The 20124-nt window shown below is 45.2% G+C and overlaps 1 protein-coding gene across 6 annotated transcripts in view; it reads right to left on the reverse strand.

Annotated features, from left to right (window-relative positions):
* The window catches only part of LOC128890712 (sodium/potassium/calcium exchanger Nckx30C), a 176222-nt gene that overhangs the window by 5672 nt on the left and 150426 nt on the right, over positions 1 to 20124 (reverse strand). For all 6 annotated transcript variants that reach the window (XM_054149463.1, XM_054149462.1, XM_054149460.1 and 3 more), the window contains 3 exons: positions 18767 to 18902; positions 14660 to 14912; positions 1 to 6030 (listed from right to left, as the gene is read on the reverse strand). The exon at positions 1 to 6030 is cut by the window's left edge and continues 5672 nt beyond it. In XM_054149463.1, the coding sequence (XP_054005438.1) occupies positions 5790 to 6030; positions 14660 to 14912; positions 18767 to 18902 (630 nt within the window). In that variant the 3' untranslated portion in view covers positions 1 to 5789. The remainder of the gene's footprint in view (positions 6031 to 14659; positions 14913 to 18766; positions 18903 to 20124) is intronic.

Below are 20124 nucleotides of genomic sequence, written 5' to 3' on the forward strand. Positions count from 1 at the left end.
TCTCTCTCTCTCTCTCTCTCTCTCTCTCTCTCTCTCTCTCTCTCTCTATTGCTCGGCGTGGTGCTAAAAACACTAGATCGCAAAAAAAGGGCGCCGCCGTATTTGTTTGTCTTTTTTTCAATTTTTCGTTAGAACGTTTATGTTGATCGGTGATCGATACCTCGGGAAGATCGTATTGTGCATCTTTCGCTACTTGCTTTCACGTTATCGTTTTACAAGAACTATTAAGAAACGCTACGGTCCTATCGGCTATGTCTCGCTAATGGTTTCTTCTCCCCTCCCTTCTTCGATTAAACTTCTATACGCTTTTTATACTAGCTCGATTCGAAATTCCATGGTCGGTCGAACCTTCTTCCGTCTTGCTTCCATTTCTGCTGTCTCTCGTTTCGCCCAGGCCTGGGCAAAATTCTTATCCGAGGAATTCGGGTTCGAATAAAAGAATAAAAATTTAGCTGCGCGACTCATCGATCGAATAAGCGTAGCGATACTACACCGCGTACAAATAAAACATAGTAGTTGGTCGTCCATTCGAATAAAATTTTGCACGTTCCTGGTTTCGTGCGAGTTCCTCGGTAGCTTGTAGCCCTCGATTGGTCGCGTTCGATCGGTTGCACAGTCGAGAAAAACGGCCTCTCGATCAGAAGCGTGTATAGTAATCGCGGCAGGCACGTCGTCTTCCAGGAAGCTGGCTCGATCGATCGGGAAACGAGGGCCTATTTCCCGACGAACGTCCAGTCGTTTGCTTCCGAGGACACTTGGAAGATTCCTCGCAGTAGTGTAGGTAGACGATAAGGCGAACGGCTGACACTCTGACGCGACGTTCGACGTTCGAAATCCTGCTGCCAACGTTTCCTCCTCAATCCCTTGTACCAATCGCATCCTGGTTTCTCGGTTACGTCAATTCTTCTCCCTCTGCGATAATATTTTTTCAACGATGGTGGTCGGTATACCAGGTCTTCGAGGACGGTGTTCGCTGTTGACAAACGCAGGTCACACGCGCCGGAAGCCAGAGATGAACAAAATTCTTATTTATTTATGTGTTTACTGGAATCGGGCCCTTTTTGTACGGGGTAAAAAGGAAAGCAAGAATAACACGTCGAGAATGTGTAACTCGGTATCAGAGGTGTATAAAAAACATGACGGAAATTGGTGTTGAAGAAAAAGATGAAGCGGACGCAGCGAAGATGGGCGAGATTTCCAATTAAAAGTAATACGTGAAATTACTTTCGATCCGTTACCGATTCGAACACTTTCTCGCCTATTTCTCGAGCAAAATTCTACCCATCCCTGCCTCGAGAGGGTGTGTAACCTGCTGAATCGCGAGCTTCCTTCCTTGCACACTGGCCAAGAGTACAGAAAGGTGCAGTAAAACGTTCGAAGCACGCGCGAAGACCAATCTCGTCGTCGAATCGGCTCAAGCACGCGTGTCCCTCTTCCTGTCTTCCTCCTCGTTGATTTCCCCCGGCTGGCTTTTGTTCACCTCGTGTTCCTTCGTTTCGATTCTCCGCGTCAGCTCCTCGCGTCTCGTGACGTTTCATTTGTGTTTGTTTCTTTTTTTGTTCTATTTTTTGGGTTATTTTTTTCTGGTTTAGTAAAAAGCTAGGCCGCTGTTAGGCGTTCAGGCGGTTTCCGGATTACGCGACACGTTGCTTGTTAATTTTTTTTTTTTTTTTGCTTACTTTTTTGTTTGTCGTAGTTAGTCCCTCTCGTCGAACAGTTTACTTTTGCGAATCAACGTTCTCCTCGGCCACGTCGTGTGTCCCTTAGACTTAATCGATATCACGTTAGAACTATTATTATATTCTACGCGTTTAAAACGTACTTTGAAACATTTCATATATAATACAGAATCTGTTTTAACGTTAATTAAAAATTTGTTCAACTTTCTCTTCGCCGTCTCTGTCTCGCGCTTCTCTCACACGCACTTTCGCACCTGTACACGTTTCTCTCCCGCTCTTCTCGTTCGCTCTCTCGTAATCTCTGTTTCTCTGCGCGTGTACATGTAACAACGATGGTAGTCATGATAATAATAATGGTAATAATAATCCGTAATAATAATTCAACATCGTTTCTAGCGGTATCACCATAGCGTGTCGTTTAGCGTGACATCGAAAACTCCAAAGAATGGTAGCGAAAAAATAGCTTAGTGATTATCGGCCTCGGCTAGGGATCACGGAACCATCTCCGCGTTCCAGCCAGAGATGGACAACGGTTTCGTGCGCAAATTTTATATAACCAGTACAGAATAAACAATATCCACTCTCGTTGCACTCGTTATCTATTATTCGAACGAAATGTTGCCCATCTCTCATTCCAGATCGCGTGACCTCCTTCCTCGGTTCCCTTTTCTAGCTCGAAATCGTTCAATTGGATTCCCGCTCCGTGATCCCACGCTCTCGTGTTTCGCTAGCTTTCGTTCGAAACGGAACGCCGCGCTGCGACTCGATCCTAACGCGATTTACCATCAAGAGGTGCGGAGCAAGCGTCGCGGGTGCTCGATTCAAACGTGGTCAGAGTTGGGCATCGTAATCGATCGTCGGATTAATCGGTAAACGTGAAACATTCTTCAAATTCCGGAATCGTAATTCGCAATTCCCCGGAGTTAATCGCGAATACTAATCTTGACTAGAAATCATTTTTTAACCGTCGTTGTAAATTATTCATCGATCGTTAGCCACGATTACAAATTATATGTCAACCGTTGATCCTGATTACTGATCACGAATTATTCATTAATCGTTATTCATGAGCCGTTAATCCTGATTACTGATTACAAATTATTCATGAATCGTTAACTCCGACTGCTGATTACGCGAGTAATCATAATCACGGATTAGATATTGCCCAACGCAGGAGTATATACGATCGGAGCTGTCGGTACGACGTTCCGTCTCCAGCATGTGTTCCGTTAGTTTCTCTACGCGCTTAGGAAGGTTCGATTTATTCGCATGCCTCTTACGTAGACTAGTTTGCTGAATAGTAGAGTAATCGAGTTTAAAAACGATCGCGCTCGGATCCGGAGGCGCGCGTACTGCGTTCGCGACACGAACGCTTCTTTACGTGTAAGAAAGCAGGGAATAATAGTAGCGATAAAAACGCCAAGGTATATTGCTTCGAGCAATCCAAAAAACGGACAGAATTTTTGCACCCGCGTCGGTGAGGCTCGTTTCACGAACGTAACGTGGAAAGATCGCGTTCGACCCTCGTTTTCGTGTCTCGTAACCAGAATCGACGCGTCCGCTCCGAGCACAGGGTGCAGACGGACTCTGCCAATCGACTGGTTCGTTCTTAACCGACTTCGATTCTAAGTTGACGGTCCAGAGACGAGCGAAATTATTCGCGTCAAAACTCCTCGCAAAGGATAAAAGATAATATTTCGAAGCAAAGACAACGCAAGTCACGCGAATGATTACATTTAAATGAAACGGAAGCAGACCTCTATGGAATTCTACCCATCTCTGGAACGTCCAGCGGAACGGAATTTAGTTGGCTGTCCACTGCTTTTCGATTCCCGCGTTTACGTTTGCGACACGATGCAATTTCAAGGCAGAAACGGGCGACGAAACCATTCGTGGACAGCGCTGAACGAGAACAACGTTCGCGAGCGACGTCTACTTCGAACGATTATTGGAAATAATTAACTCTGCTTGCCTTTCGTTAGTTTTCATTAAAACGAAACGGACGCACGGCCTCGTGTGCTTTTGTGCCCGAACGAACGCTAAAAAGTAATCATTCGCGGGCCGGAAGTGGTCTGCAAACAACCGGTTGCCTCGTATATTAAAGAATCATTTCGCAAATAAAGACTTATTTTGACAGAGAATTCACCGTTCGTCCGTAACACGATAATCCGGTTGTATTGAAAATCGAGTAAACCGAATGAACGGATAATTTAAATATAACCGTTGCGAAAAACGAAGCGAGATGGCCGCGACGCTTGGATTTATTTCATCAAAAATACCAACCGAATTCCACTTGAACTCTCCGTTCCGTTAAGGAAGATTTACGTTCGCCTCCGCTCGGTTTGTTGCCCGCGTCGTTTTGATTTATTTCTAATCGGTGCACGGAAATGTATCGGCACGCTCTTGTTCCCGAAATCGACGATCATTTCGAAAAAGTGTTTCGAATGACCAGAGCGCGATAGATTATTCCGAGAATTTCGCGAGTCGACGTGGTTCGAGTATCTCTTTAAATAAAAATCGTTCGAAGTAACGCGTCACTAGCGCGGCAAGTCGATCGAGGAGATCGTTGCGAGGCGAATCGCCGATTGGCGAGTCGCGTCCAGGCAGATTTCGCGAGCACGACAGAGTAAAGTCGCTAGATTCTACGATTTATAGGCGAAAAGAGATTTCTGTTTTAGAGAGAGAAATCAGCGAGCGGTCGGGCCTGGGCCGTCCATCGTCGATTCGTGCCGGTTGGATGGGATCGTGCCAAGATATGGATCGATCGCGATCGGCGATCGGCTCGCCGAGAAATCGCGGGACGAGCCGAGGGTATATACAGTATACTTTTACACGGTTGGGCGAGACGCGTTGTTCCCGTCGCGAAACGATTTTGGCAGTTCGACTAACGCCGCTCGGCGAGTCGCGGATCAAAGTCGAGAGATATCGAGGAACTCGTTTCTACCCTCGTTAGACCCCGTGAACGTCGACGAGCGAGAGTTCGATAAGAAACGAGAGAAAACGTTCGAGGTATCGTCCAACTGTTCGCCAGAGGGGCTGGGTCACCTTTCACCCGCGCTATTTCCAGTTAGGACTGGGATAAATATAAATTTGGACAAGAGTGCTTCTCGAACGATAAAGGAAACTCCGTATTGCAAGGACATAAATTCTCCATATACCGGTCACGGCATACGCATGATATAAATAAATGTATACGGAGATGAATACTGTTTAACAAGAAAGAATTTGAAAACGAGACTTTCTCGCGAGTCAAGAGTGACCCAGGTCTGTCCAGCGTCCTAACATCGAACCCCAAGCGTTAATCGTGCCTGGAGAGCGCGAGGATCTAACGAGTGGCGTTCGACGATCGGTTTGTCTTTCATCGAGAGACACTAGAGCTAGAGGAAACCGTAGAGGAAACAGTAGTCATAGAAGAAGAAGAAGAAGAAGTAACAGTAGTAGTAGTAGTAGTAGTAGTAGTTTTAGTAGAAGAAGAAGAAGGTGAAGTAGAACAACAAGAAGAGTAAGAAGAAGAGGAGATAAAAAGGAGTGGCGGAATCGTGGAGGGAGATCTCTCCTAGATAAATACAAAGATTTTTTCCGCGCGATCGTTGGCACGATCGGCCGACGCGCTCGCTGCGTCTAAGATAAACCGGCGGGCCCGTTGATCGAACAGGATGCAACGGTCGCCGCGATAATTCTTAACGAGACGAGTATTTTGTTTCAGGTATTTCAAGGTTTATACAATATGTACACGTATTTTTCGACTAGAACAAAAAAAACGCTTCGTTTTTATATACCGTAACCAGTGGTCGACGACGCCGTTTTTCGATCATCGGTGAATCGATGATCGTGGGAGATTTTCGGCGAGGTTCTATGAGGGACAAGGGATCGGGGGATGGCGGGCCAACGGTTTTCGACAGTTCTAATTCTCGGGAAGGCTGACCGTGTCGCGCGTTTCCTCCTCCTCCGATCGATTCGAGGAGGAACGTATTCGAAACTCGTCGAGCCCGAAATACTCGCCGACGACGATGATGATGACGAGATGACGAGACCCGTAAATGTGCGTCCATCTACACCGTCCTGTCGTTTGGACCTCTTTCTCGTTCGCGTGCTCCTCGTCCCTGGATCCTAGGCTGGACAGACCAGAAACTCGTACTCGAACATCAGCGAGACGGCGACGAACACGAAGTAGAGGAGGAACATCGTGAACCCGAGGCCCTTGTTCATCCGCCACTTGAAGCAGGCGATGCTCATTATCACGAACAGCAGCATGCAGAACAGGATCGCTATACTGCACACCATGCCCACCGAGTTCACCTCCACGGGCTTTCCATAGATCAGGCCGTACAGCAACCACGGTACCGGAAGCCTGCGAACAGAAACGCAAACGGAAAATCGAATCGAATTTCAACGTTGCTCGTATGAAATTCATGCTTCCGACTTCCCTCTGATAACGTTCCTATCATAATATTTGCCGAGTAGAATACATTTCTATTTAATTGTTGTAGGCACGTTTTTCCAAACGCTTTATTTTCCATCGTTTTCTAGAATTTTAGAGAATTTTTAGAATACTCGCTACGGAAACGTCGGGACCAATTTGAATAATCCACGGGTCTAAAAGTAGACCGCTGTAATACATCTGATCGTCCGATCTCGGCGATTCTTGGTGCTCGAATTCTACCCGGTACTCGTACAAACGTAAACAAATGCACGTTACCAACACCGACGACAATTTATCTCGCTAGCCGTTCGATACACAATGCTTGGGAATTGATACGTATTAATGAATATGCAATTGGATTGGTCCCATCGCTGCGTGGGAATATCCGTATCCAGAGCAGAATAAATGCGGAATTACGTTTTTCATCTGGCGGAATTTTTCCGGACGCGAATGAAATAACGTACTCCGGTTCCACGCACACCCTCGACCCGCCCTGTTTCGTAGCGCGTCGTGTTTGCAGGGACGGGAGCGTGTGTGCGAGCGCGACAGTTTATTCGACGAATTGAGATCAAGTCCGGAACGATCCTCTGCGAACGTAGACACACACGCGCGCAGATGGTCAATGTAAAATTACCAGCTCCCCGATGCAATTTCCAATTCAGACGTCTCCTTTCTAGCTCATGTTGCGAATTAAAAATAAATGGAACCCGAGTCGTAGAGTTTGAAATAATAGAAAATCAAATTGCTGGTCTCGCGAGCTCTGTACGAACGCTCGTCGACACGGTGAATTTTTTACTCGAACGTCTCCTACCTCATAGGCCATCGTCCAATGCGGAACAATACTATTAAAAGACGTCTCTAAAGAGAAAAGTAATTTGTTTCTCAGCGAATCAGACTGGGTGTTTATGCGTATTAATATTTTTATAGACACAGAAAACTCTAAACTTCTAAACGACGAAGAGAGACATCAGTGGAAAAAATCGGCCCTGCACAGACGTTCGCGTTCAAGCACGCACGATTTCCTGGCAGCGACACACCCCGTTCGGCAATCGACTCGATCGAAGATCGATTCGGCTCCACGCATCCGTTGTCCCGGTGCCAGCTGGCAAGCTGCCCGAAGAAGGGGACGGCAGGAACGCTCGCGTCTCCTTCGTAGCTCCGTTGCGGCTGCCAGTCGGCGTAAAAACGCGCATACATTTCTCCTAAGACGCGATTGCACCTCGGAGGATTACGATTAGAACGCGTCGGAGAGGAAAATAATGCGCGACGGGCCGCCGCGTCGTAAAGCGACGCTTCTCGCGAGACGATTTATTCGAGCGCGCTCTTCCAGCTCTCGTCCCAGTTTTCGTTTAATCTCTGCGTTCAGAGATCGTCGGGAAACCGACGGCCAGAATAAAGATAAGTCATAAAGTTAACCCTTCGGTGGAGGAAAAAAAAAACAGCGCAAGGATTGTCTTCGAATATGAAACTTTCACAATTTTCATTCGTCACGTTGATCGCCACGTCACTCATTATATGAGTGACGATGTTATTCACCGAAGAACGAAGAAAATTCATTCTGAAAGTCGAAGGAAATAAATTTGAAGTTATATATATATATATATAAATAACACAATAAGCGTTTCATTTTGTCATCTTTCAATATCTATTTACGTATGTTACTGCATTTCTGTATAAATGCATAAAGATTTGCACTCCACTTATTCTGATTGACAGCCGGAAAGATTTAAAGGTGCCATCTCGTCTTCTCTTTTAATTTAGATGAGCGTTAAACACGATTAAACAGGTATCAAGCATAATTTCATTCCACAGAACTACACCTATTTGCAAACGCGAATACACCAAGGGCACCAGAGTGCATTCTCGCGAGTAAAATGCATTCGCTTGCATTACCGTTTTTATTTCTGTCACTTTTATCCGGTGGTGCTCGTTAGCAGGGCGTCTATTCTTTTACTCGAGCCTTTCGAGCCATCTCATTCTCGACGCGACGTCTCGTATTCTTCTCTCGTCCTTCGGATTCTCTATATTCTAATTTGTCCGGCGCATATTTATCGGCGGAGTTCGTTATCGTCCCATTTTTCAGCGGTAATTCCAGCGTGGCGAGATTTATCGCCGCGGCCCGGCGCGCGCCGAATACGAAGACGTTTAAATTAATCAAGTCAATTAGCCTAATTACTCCCTCGCAGCCTCCGTTGCCTTCCCTTTGGCCGAGGGAAATTTTTCTCGAGGAAACACAGCGTGCGCGTAAAATGTTTGGCCGGGCTTTACCGCGTTTCTCTCGTTGAATTCAAGGGCCAATTTCGCGAGTCGCACTTTAGATCTGTATCTTGACGCGACATTGTTTCATCAACGCGATAGTGCTCGTTTCCAGCGAAGTAATTTACGCAATTTCTGTGCGATGTCAATGTTGTTACTGTTAGGCATAATTGGTCTTGTTTTTCGTAAATATAAGATATTTATTTTATCTATGGGTGGCGGTTGATTCCTTTCTGGAACTTTTTAAAGTATAACGTTGGCATTCATGAGGTACCTCGCCTATGATTTAACACGTTGATCGTCGTGTCACTCAGAAATGGGCGACGGTGCTTTTCACCGAAGAACTAAACAAAAATTAATTCCGAACGTTAAGTATCAAAGAGAATAACTTTGAATTTCAACATAGTTACGAAAATGAATACAACGATAAATATTTGCTTGCGTAGTCTCCAATGGTCCGTAAACAAAATTTAATCACAGTAGAAATGTTCGAGTGGCCTCGTCGAACGCGAGGAGGAGGATTGAGAACGTCCAAGATCTGGTTCATAGACAATTACGTAAATTTACGTTTTTAGTCGAGTCGAGCAGAGATTGCTCGCGACGACGCGCTATTCTTCCGAGGGCGGTTAAGGCGCGAGTAATAAGATTACGTCACTTTGAGCCAGCGGAATCTCTCGTTAGCCGCCACTCATCTCGCTGGGAACATGCTCGGCTGATTCTCGTCGGTCCTCTACACGTCCGCCAATTATTTCAGAGAAATCGGAAACTCGCTTCGTTACGCGACGCATCGGAGCTTGCGAAGATCATCGCGAAAAGCCGAGATAAAAAAATTAACCTCGCGACAATCGCTTCGGACATTGGGTCGCGCGAATACCTCCAAGGATCTGCTTATCTCGGTGACAAAAGAGAAATTCGTTCTAAAAATTTCATGGCCCGAAAGAGCATCGCGATTGGGATGAAGCTCGACGGAGACACTTTAGAGTATTTTTTTAGGTTTCACTCTCTTAAAACAGTTTCTCGTAAAATCCAATTATACGACGATGTTCAACGCGTCGAAAGACCTCCGTACACGTATTCGCATTTCAATACGGAAAGAATTAACGTTACACCGCATCAAAAATATACGAACGCTTGTCAAAACAAGAATTTTATTAAATCTCGTATCAACTTCGTTCGGGAGTCTCAAAGATCCCGAGTGAATAGAATGAATCGAAATTCTACTTAGTCTGAAGGGCAAAGGTCAGGTGAAATTATATTCAGCTTCCTAAGGGGATCGCGCGACTAAGAACGCTCGCCGCGAGCGAAATATTTAGCCAGAAAACGGAGGTTATTACGGAAGAATTATTGGAGCCGTACGAGGACCATAACTTAGAAACAAGGTCAAACGGAACGTATGTTTGACTGGTAGCCAGTTCGGTCGTTCTTTCGCCCCGCGTGAGAAGCTAAAAGCGAGGACAATTAGTCGGGCGTGTCGGTACGTTTCTGAATAGAGAATTTTTACGCAGTATAAGAGCTGGTATCGCGAGCTTTTTCCCTTTCGCGTGTCGGATTACGCGCAAAGTTTCCGTGAGGCTTTCAATCGATCCCCCTCCCTCGTCGCGAAAAGTCGGGACGTCTTCGACGAACGGAAATTGCTCGACGTCGGGAACGATTACTTCTTGAAAGGGGCTAAAGAAACGGCCTCCCGACAGATTCGCTATCGGCCCCTATTGGAAATATCGGAAACGTGCACGCGGCCACAATGTATTTAATTGGATAATATAGATACAGGTCGCTGGGTTGCTTAAATCAATCGTTTCGTCGTTATTGTAAACGACGGGTCGGGCCCTCGTAACCGTGGCGCCGATAGCCTCGATACGACGAAAATTGGGGACAAATTTTTGGGACGCGAATCGTTGATCAGGTGGGAAATAGAATAAAAGAATATGACGTGCTCGAAAAAGATAGAAGCGAGCGATGATACACTGAGTGAGTGTCTAGGAATAGGAATTTCGTAGTATTGAGCATTCGCTCATAACCGCGTTGGATCACTTCTGTTCTGCCTTTTGTTTATCAAGCCTTACTTTGAAATTCATTTCTCGTTTTATTTTTGCAATTCAACCAGACTACATATACTCATGTTTTACGTGTTTTCTGTAGTTGTTCTTTTAAGGTCACTCGGCTGAGGTCCTTAGGCGCCGTTTCCGTTTCTAGCCACGAGGGGGCGGAGCTTATTTCTACTTTTCTTTTGGTTATTTCATTTGGAGTCCTGAGGAATTTTGGACAAACGTCGCGATTAATTAAATGGCTGATACAGTATCGTCTCGAAATAAGAAACTCGCTATTCCCGCCTTTTTGCTTGAGGCGAGTGAGAGGTCCGAAAAGAATTCTATATTACTATTGCTAAAATGAGAAAGCATGTTACGTTTTATCCTTCTCCAAAGAATGACACTCGTGCTCGAGCGATCACTTGATAGTTTGTCGCTACACCGAACACCCTGTTTCATCTACGGGTTCATCCTCGTCTCGCTCGGGAACAAAGTCAAGCCAAATAGGATACCACCCTCGAAATAAGAAACTCGCCGGTCCCGACCGAGTAGCTTATTTCGAGACAGTCTGTACAGGGCATCGGAACCAAAACGTGTCAGCATAGTTTCCCGAAGTTTTGTTCCAATTTGTTCCTCGAAGGTGCCTCGTGCACCCTTCCATGGACACCTTGGAGGATGTTAAACGTCCATATTCGGGCCAGCCAAGGAACATTGAAATTCGGGGCGATTAAGTTAAGAAGCTCGACCGTCTCGGGGCTTATCGGAGTTTCGAAAGTTTTCAAGTCCTTTTGGGATTCTTTAAAGGCTATTAAATCTTCGGAGATTTTTCGAATTCTCGAACGGTGGACTCCCTCGACCCGAATAACACCGCGACCGAATCGCTCGAGAGGCTGGCGTGAGTGGGAACCGAATGCCCGGTCGCCAGTTATTGTACCAAGCTGGATTCGAACGGCCGCGAGAAACGTATAAATTGGAATTTCACCAAGAGGAGGAGACGTGCAGAATTGGTCGTTGCGCCGGTCCATTGAAGTATTCTCGCTATTTCTCTGTAATGGCGTACGCCATTCGTTCTCCGTCGCCGTCCCAGCCAGCCTGCACTATTATATCGTTGCCGCGCGAAATAGCAAACATTCCGTACCAGACGCGACTCATTTTCCAAAGATGATCCATCGAAGGCGATCACGGAGCCACGCGTGGATCCTTTTCTCACGGGGATGTCCCACTGACTGCGAATATTCCTCTGATTCCCTTCGTGCCATCGACGTTCATCTCTCTCTACTGGAACAGCTTTGCTCGAAGCATTTTCGTAACAAAAATTGCCACGTACACTGACAGACTGATACTCTTGAAAATGTCTAGACTATCGGAATCCACGTAATAAAACGCTTATTGTGGTATTTATTTTTCTAACCTCATGGAAATTCAAGAATTTCATTCAAGTTTATTTTCTTTGATACTGAACATTCGGAATTGATTGTGTTTAGTTCTTCGGTGAAAAGCACTGCCAGTCATGCGCGTGGATGATGTGGCATTCAACGTGTCCAAGTGTGTAATTGCACGCGAAACAAAAGGATATTTGTGGGAATCTTGAACGTGTAATGTAGGAGGTTCGAGTTTGAATGTACGAATAGAAACACTTTCGAGGATGACTCGTAGAATTTGTGTTGAGAAATGCTGGGAAGTTGACCTAACGAAATAGTATTTAGATAATGACACGGAATGTAGGTCTTGCGAGCAATGGAATATTCATCGAGCGCATGAATACTTTCATGCGAACGTCTTCCTTGGGTCGTACCTTAGGTTATTCTTCGGATGTAACTGAATATATGTAACGCGAGGGTACAAAACCAACCGAACAAATCCAGTTTCGATTCACTCGAAAATCGTGCGTTCGATGGGAAATAAAATACCTAATTAAAAAGCTATCTGATCGAGGCATGACTCGATAGTTTTCGCTCGAAATAGTTCGAAACGGAAGCTATTGTTCGAAGGAGGGCAAATCGATCTCGCGGGAGATGAGAGGCTTTCCTTAAACGTATCTAGTTTCGTGTGCATTAGCGACAAGCTTCCAGGAGCACGTATACGGCCGGCAGATTGTGTGTCTCGCGTGAAAATCGCTATAACCGATGCCCTCGATAACCGCGACGCGATGGCCGCTTATAACCGAGCCGCGTAAATCCATACGCGACCTACATAGGACTGCGGAGAAAACAAATACCGATGAATTATCTCTCGCCGGACCAAGGGAAACGACGTTCCTGGTTTTATTGTTCGGATTAGTCCCCTCCGATTGACACGACCGAGCCATCGTTTTGCTTTATGCATTTTCCCATCGAACCTGCTATTCCTTTCATAACGTTCCACGACACTTTTTCAAAACTTTTCCCCTCGCTAAACGCTTTTTACATTTATTTTCGCCTATTTCTTTTTTTTTTTTTCATTTTTACGTTTTCGATTCGAGTATTTTTCGTAAAGAGACATTTCGACCATTTCCGTATTTATGGCGTTGTTCCCGTGTTTCAACATTTTTCGACTATATAATGAAATGAAGCGGTTGTATGTAATTGTTTTTTTTTTTCTAGTAAAAAATGTAGAAAGAGCAGTCGCGAAAATCTTTGATACTCGTGTCATCGTTCAGCGTCTGGTTTTAGAGAATCGTGGAAATTATGAAAATTCCGTCGAAAATTATACAAACGAGAATGCGGGCTACTTAATATGTATGTTGGTAACCTACGTTCTAATCCAGGATTTAAAAAAAAAAAAAAGATTGTTAAAATTATGAAAATTAAAATACGGGATACTTAATCTTTAGTGGAATAGCCTGCATATTAATACGGGTTTTCGCTCAAATTGTTGAAATGAAGAAAATCATGTACAAGTGTGGACGACTTAATCTAATCTGTATTTTAATTCTGGTCTTTAACGAAAATATGAAGATTTATAAGATTAAAATGCCGATTACCTAACTTGTATATAAGCAATCATTTTCATAATTTCCACAAACACGATAACGCTGAATAAGACAAACGGTGGAATCGTCTGTTCGACAAAATGCTTAGACAGTGTAATAGTTATCGGTCGAAAACGGAAGTTTTGATAAGACACGACACAGTTGCGAAGCGTTTATGGATCGTAACAGATGAACGAACGATCGAAAATCGCTCGTGAAACCAAAGAAATGACTTATTTAGACGTAAATGTTGACTTTTTATCGACGACGAAACTTTAGAGGGAGTTAACGTTTCACGGTCGATTAGAAATCGCAGGGGAACGACGACGGGGAACCGAAACCTATCAAACTATCGCGTCCTCCCTTCCCAACGTCTCTTATTTCCTGCGAAGCCGGTGTTCCGTGTACGGCAAAAGCTTTTCCCGGTCGAAACTCCGAAACGAAGCACAAAGGCGACGCTCCTTTGTGCCGGATGGGGTCCCTTGCGATCGTAGGGACTCGAACCTGACGCTGGGATATCGTCTCTGTGCACAGTGACGTGCGAAACTTCACGGACAGATGCTTTTTCGAGCTTCGCTTCAAACGAGAAAAACAAAAATGAACTTAGAATAACGTAGGACCAAAATACAGCGTGCCGGAGATGACTGTAACGAGCCACGAGTCTGAAAGGATGTTTGTTTCTGCTCGACTGCGAAGATTGTTTAAAAATTACAAGTCTTCGTCTACGACGAGGAATAAAAATAGTACACAGGCAATCCCATCCCACAGGCGTCCCAAACATTGAAGAAAAAATGATTCATTCGTTATGTTGTGCCCTGACACCCGATTATTGCAACATATGATCGACCATCGCTAATCGAGTAACGACCCGATTATGCTCGGTCAAGAATGTCCGAAATCAGCGACATACTTTGACGCGAGGACTGCAAGCTTGCAGCACTCGCGCCTGGCAACATGACCATATTTCGTCATGTCCGATTGCCAACAAAGACTATAAAAACAATAACACCTTGTAAAAGACAGTTCCGAGCACACTTTAAATAAAGTCATTGTTGAGAGCACATCGCTGGAGTTACGATCATTCGACTCGTCGTCGAACACCGATGAATTCCAATTCTTTAAACGCTCCGAAACCCACCATATTCCAAAATCCTTTAAAAATCGCCTGATGGCACAACAGTTACATCTCTCTCGATACACTACCTCTGACTTTTTCTTTGACTTTTGAACCTTCGAGCAAACCTTCGCTCCGCGTATTAGTAACCTGTACTGATCGAAATATGTAACGTCGAAAATCTGTAGCAGTCTAGCTTGTATAGCTTACCCAACGGTCACGTCGAAGATGTTGCTGCCAACGGAGCTCGATACGGCCATGTCGCCGAATCCTTTTCGCGCGACGATCACGCTGGTGATCAAGTCAGGGATGCTGGTGCCTGCGGCGAGGAACGTCAGGCCCATCACTTCCGGCGGTATACGAACCGTGTCGCCGGCCACGTTCGCCCACCAGACCATCAGGTACGAGTACGCCGCTATCCAGAAGATCGACCCGATGAACGTCACCGCGAAGAGCTTCTTCCCTGGAAAACAAATGGATCGGATATCTCAGGTCCCCTTCGTTCGAGACACTTTCGCCAGGCGCGACGATGGACGGAGGATTTCCTCCCAATTGGATTTCCTGTTCCCCTCGGTTCTCGGCGTATTTGGGATTCGCGGGATTTTTTGGGATTCTTGGCAAGCTATTCATTCTTTTTTCTGGAAAGATCGAGTCTATTAGGACGCAATGAATGCATGTTTGGGACGTGCTGAACGCTCGAGGATCTAGAGACATCCCGATGTAAGAACTCTCCCGAAAAATTCTGCTCTTCTGGATCTACTTACAGAATTTTTAAAAAGATCTTTAAATACGTCGCGACGCCTAGTGTACGGATAAACGAGTAGACAAAATTGAAGTGATAGAAAGAAAGAATTTATTTAGTAATAAAAAAAGGAATAAATGTAGTTAATTTTAATATTGCCGAGCTAGGAGAGTTCGTATACCTGTCGGACTATCCTATGTAATCGCGGATAGCCTGCCTCTCGAATTAGATTACGGCGATAGATAGTTTTGGGCGTGGCACACCTCGATATACGGTTACTCCGGTCTGATATATGTCTGACCCTTTCTACTAGCTATAAACAGCGACGGAAGCATCAAAGGGGAGGTCTTTGGATACATTTCCACTCGAGCCGGCGAAAAGGGGAGACCGATACTGCTTTCTCGAATAGAACGCAATCATTTGGATATCAGATTCATAGAGAAAAGGAGTCCGAGGGCGGAATCGGTCAGAGCAGTCGTCCACGAAGCGAAAGATCGGGATTCGAATCTTATTTCCATCGATCAGCTTTTCGCAGAGCGCCCCTTGTCCCCGAAACCTAAATCGTTAGGTATATACCTGAACTCGTATTTCAATCGTATTCTGTTCTTCAACTATTCCGAAATGTCAAGAAAAATACTAATTTATTCTCTGTCTTTCAAAAATATATTTTCATTAGATCCGAAATATCAGAACGTACGAGACTATTCCTCTTGCCAAGATTTAATCGAATAGCCATGTCAAAGTCGATACAAAGAAAGGACGGAAACGCAATTAGGAGAGGAACGGAGCCGTGAAACGATCGGCGAGCTGGTAGATTGCCGAAACCGCGAGCAACACGGAAAAAGTAAACCGCGAATTCGTGAGTTTCTGGAGCCCCGACTTCGGGTTTCGTTCGTTCGGCTTTAACTCCCTTTCGGGACGAACGAAAAACTTTCCATCGCGCCCCTAGAAACGGGAGCCTTTCATCGGGGCGAGCTCGTAAAGCGACCGTCAATTATCAACCTGACATTGGGCGTTACATCGAGACTCCTATTAATCATTCGTTTCTACGAGGCGTTCCCTAATTTATTGCGGAATAACTGGAAGGTGATTCGTTGGCCGAATATAAGACGAACACACGCAATAAAAGAAATGTTCAAAATTCGATCTTGCCAGCAACGTGTAAATATTTGTCGGTAAATTCTTAGGTAAATTCTCTGTGCATCGCGGGCCGTTAAACTTGTTTACACCTTAGTTTCACCACGGCAGCTATAAATTTTGCTATAACGATAGGTCATGAGTCTTTGGACACCGACGACCAATAAAGTCGTCGATAAAAGTCTAAGCCGTTAATTTTCTTTACGCCTTGCTATATGTATACCTGCCGCAACGACGGGCCATAAGTCTTCAGACATCAATAACCAATAAAAATCATCGATAAAATCAGTGTCGGTAATTTCATTGTCACCTTCGCTGTAAACCTACCGCTATAATTCTCTGTGCATCTAGCGTGATTATTAACCTTTTCGGTGCTCTGCGCGAGTATACTCGTCAATCGATTTTGTTCTTGTTGTGAGCAAGACGAGTTAACTCATTGACTCGTTAACAATAAGCTAATGCTATTTAATTCGTCTTGCGCACGACAAACACAAAATAATTTGACGAGTATACTCGCGCAGAGCACTGAAAATATTAATCACTGATTAATAACAGAAATAAAACTTCGGGCATAAAGCCTTGTCGCTCGAACCACACCAAAACAATGTCCGTAAATTTATACAAAATTCCTCGGTAGGTTCGTGAAATGTTTCCCTTCCAACGTGGTTATACGTTTTCCAAAAATGTTTGTACAACGTTGCCCGAATGATTACGGCGGAATATTTTCGTTACGTTGGAAGGCGATTCGATGGTTGCGGAATAATCCCGTGGGTGAATCGTAACGAAGTTTGTTTAACGGCTATATCGAAAACGGTGGTCGACTGTCTCGCAACGGGATTCATCGCGGCGATTTTTCGCGACTAGGTGAATTTTTGCCAGTGTCGAGCGTCGAATGGGCGCGAGGCGGTGTCGCAATTTTCCTGCAACAATGAAAAGCGAACGACGGGAGCGCGCTGAATGGCCGACTGCGCCAGGCAGCCGACAATCAGTCGTCGATTCGAAATTAGCGTGTCAATATCATCTTTCGTCGGGTGGCATTGTGTCCCGTTGAAATGCAGGCCGTTAATAGGCCGCGATAATGCACCAACGTCCGTGATTGATGGCGGCCGGGAAACGGTTTTGAATAACAGACGCGCGCGTGTCCTCCGCGTGCATCTTAGGGGCCGGTTTAATTGCCTCGTTAAATTCCATCATTGAGAACGACCTTGTATTTACGACGTCGTAAAACGTCCTGTGAATTCACGCGTTATCAATTTCGCTTGATGCGCAGGATTGCCTCGTGAAGTAATGGAAAGCTAGGCCCAATCGAATTTAATTTCTTTCAAAATTAAATAATTACCGAGCGGCGAATATCGTCACCCTTTCCATTTATAAACGCGAGCATTTCGTTTCAAATGCCTCGAACACAAAAATGAAATTTTCGCATACCGTTCGAAGGGTATCGGAGTACGGGTAATGGACTTTCCGATTCTATTATTCTATCACGAATTGCTGTTTTCGCAAAATTGATAAAAAATATATTTCCCCTCTGTGTCATTGCGGTATTACACTCGGAGTCGAATTTAATCCATCGCATACCTCGCAAAGGCTGACTCGTCCGACCCGATACCGTCCCCAATTCCCTTAAGTATCTTCCAAATTCCCATTACACACCCACAGCGATTTTCACCGTAATTTAGCTGGTCCGTCGTGGCCAGAGCAGTTAGTCGGTTAGTCGGCTGCAAAGATTACGTTCCATATTCAAATTGTTCCAGCGGTAGATTCTTGTTAATGCAACACGCCAACCGGACCGTACGAATCGCATTCGCTTCTACACGTGTCGTAGATTTGCGGGAGCGGGATTACTCGGAGAAATTAACCTCGCGCGAGTGTACGGGAACTTGTTCATTTTTGTCCAGCGTCCATTCGGATGTTTTCCTTGCGATCGCGATGATCCGTTGGGGAAACAACAGGTCTCGCGGAGCGAATAATTGCGTTGACGGAACGGTTGTCCAATAAACTAAAGGTTACACGCTATCCGCGGATAACCTTTATATTAGCGGAGATCAAGGCAAAGGGCACGCGTAGGATGTCAAAACTAGATTCAAAATACGACGCAATTTTCCATCGAAGGCTTCGCGGACGCAAAACAGTTAGTTACGACGCGTTGAAGCTGGAATATGTAATCCCCCAAAGGTCAGACATGTATTACGGTTATATTTCAGATTTTCGCTTGGATAAAGACGTGAAAACGATGCTCGAAGTGGTAAGTACTGTATCAGGGACGAGGAAAATTCTGATCTAGCTAGAGGTTTCGAATGGGCGTATATAAAATAGCAAGTGGAAACGGTGGGCCACGGTCAGACACGCTCGCCAAGACTCGCGAGTTAGTCGATAAATCTTCAGACCCGATTTTAATGGAACCACCTTTTTCTGTCGCGGATTCGGCTTGTACTTACCTCTGGGTGTCCTCGTGTCCGGTAACGTCAACCACAGAGGGAAGAGGATCGGCGCTACCAAAATGTAAGTTAGTCTCTTCCTGGGACTGCTGGGCCAGCCCATGTCCAAGGCCTCTGGAGGTTCATCCTCCTCTCCCTGTAACAGTAAATGCGGTTCTAGTCAGACACTGTTCTCTGCAAACAGATCACATACTTTTAGGGTTGTTCTTATATCAGGTCTACCGGAAAGTTCTGTCCGTTTTTCAAATAAAAGAAAATAATAAATTGCTCGTACCTTGAATAAATTTCATTGAATAATACAATTTTTATCATTATTTGTGACATCTTGCCAGCGTGATTGCAATTTGTATATGCATTTGTATATGCACATAACGAATATGCGCATACTTGTTGGAACTCGTTGCAACCGAAACGGACAAAACTTTCCGGTAGACCTAATTTTTTAGTTTTCTTTCCCTTGGGGTAAACGAAATGACGCTTCCCTTTTAAAATATATTTTTTTTTTTCTAAACAAGACCTACACAGCCCAACGACGCAAGGAATGAATCCGATCGGAAAAAGATACTCGGTTTCCTTTCGACCAGGACTAACCGAGATCCGCCTGTAATTAACAGGTTCGCTTAATCCGTCGAGTGAATCCTCCGGGGACGGAATTAAGCGAGGGCGGAGTTTTATCATCCGCGATACACCCGGGCCAGCCGCTTATTGTTTGGGAAATACAATAACGGCTCCTGTGCGGTGGAGGTCGGGGCCTCTAAAAACCGCGGGTCGCGGGCAAAGGCGCAAAGCAACCCCTTGTTCATCCTCGGCTAACCGCGGCACAATAGCCTCCGTAGGTGTTTGAGTCTTCTAGCTGGAAATCGTTTCGCCGGGATAATTGCTGCGGAACACACGAGGCGGTACAGCGCGCACACCGATAATTTTCCTCGCTCGCACGAACACCACCGACGCGACACATCGCGCTGTTGTTTCGCGCGCCGATGCCTGACCAGAAATCGGCTTTTCCACTGCCGAGAGTCGTACAATCCTCGACGACGGGAGCACCTTAGTCTCGCGTGGTGTAAACCGGGACTTGCGGCGAAAATGAAGACGAAAATTTACTGTTTGTAACCGTGAGTGAGTGTCTCCGACTGCTCTCGACGTGTTTATTTTCTAAATTGGACGAAGATGTAAGATGATGGACAGAGGTTTAAAGCGGATGATAAATTATTATGAAGAAACAAGTATTTTCAGTAATCAAGTTCGTATGGATGTAGTTTAAACTTGCGAGACTAATATCCAGGTTGGAGGTCCTAATGTTGGAGGTCCTTGAAAGGGGTGGTTCGGTCGGTGATTTGAAACTACTTTTTCCTTGGCGA

Source organism: Hylaeus anthracinus, unplaced genomic scaffold, assembly GCF_026225885.1.
Source record: "Hylaeus anthracinus isolate JK02 unplaced genomic scaffold, UHH_iyHylAnth1.0_haploid 12001, whole genome shotgun sequence".
In the NCBI taxonomy this organism is placed as follows: Eukaryota; Metazoa; Arthropoda; class Insecta; order Hymenoptera; family Colletidae; genus Hylaeus; species Hylaeus anthracinus.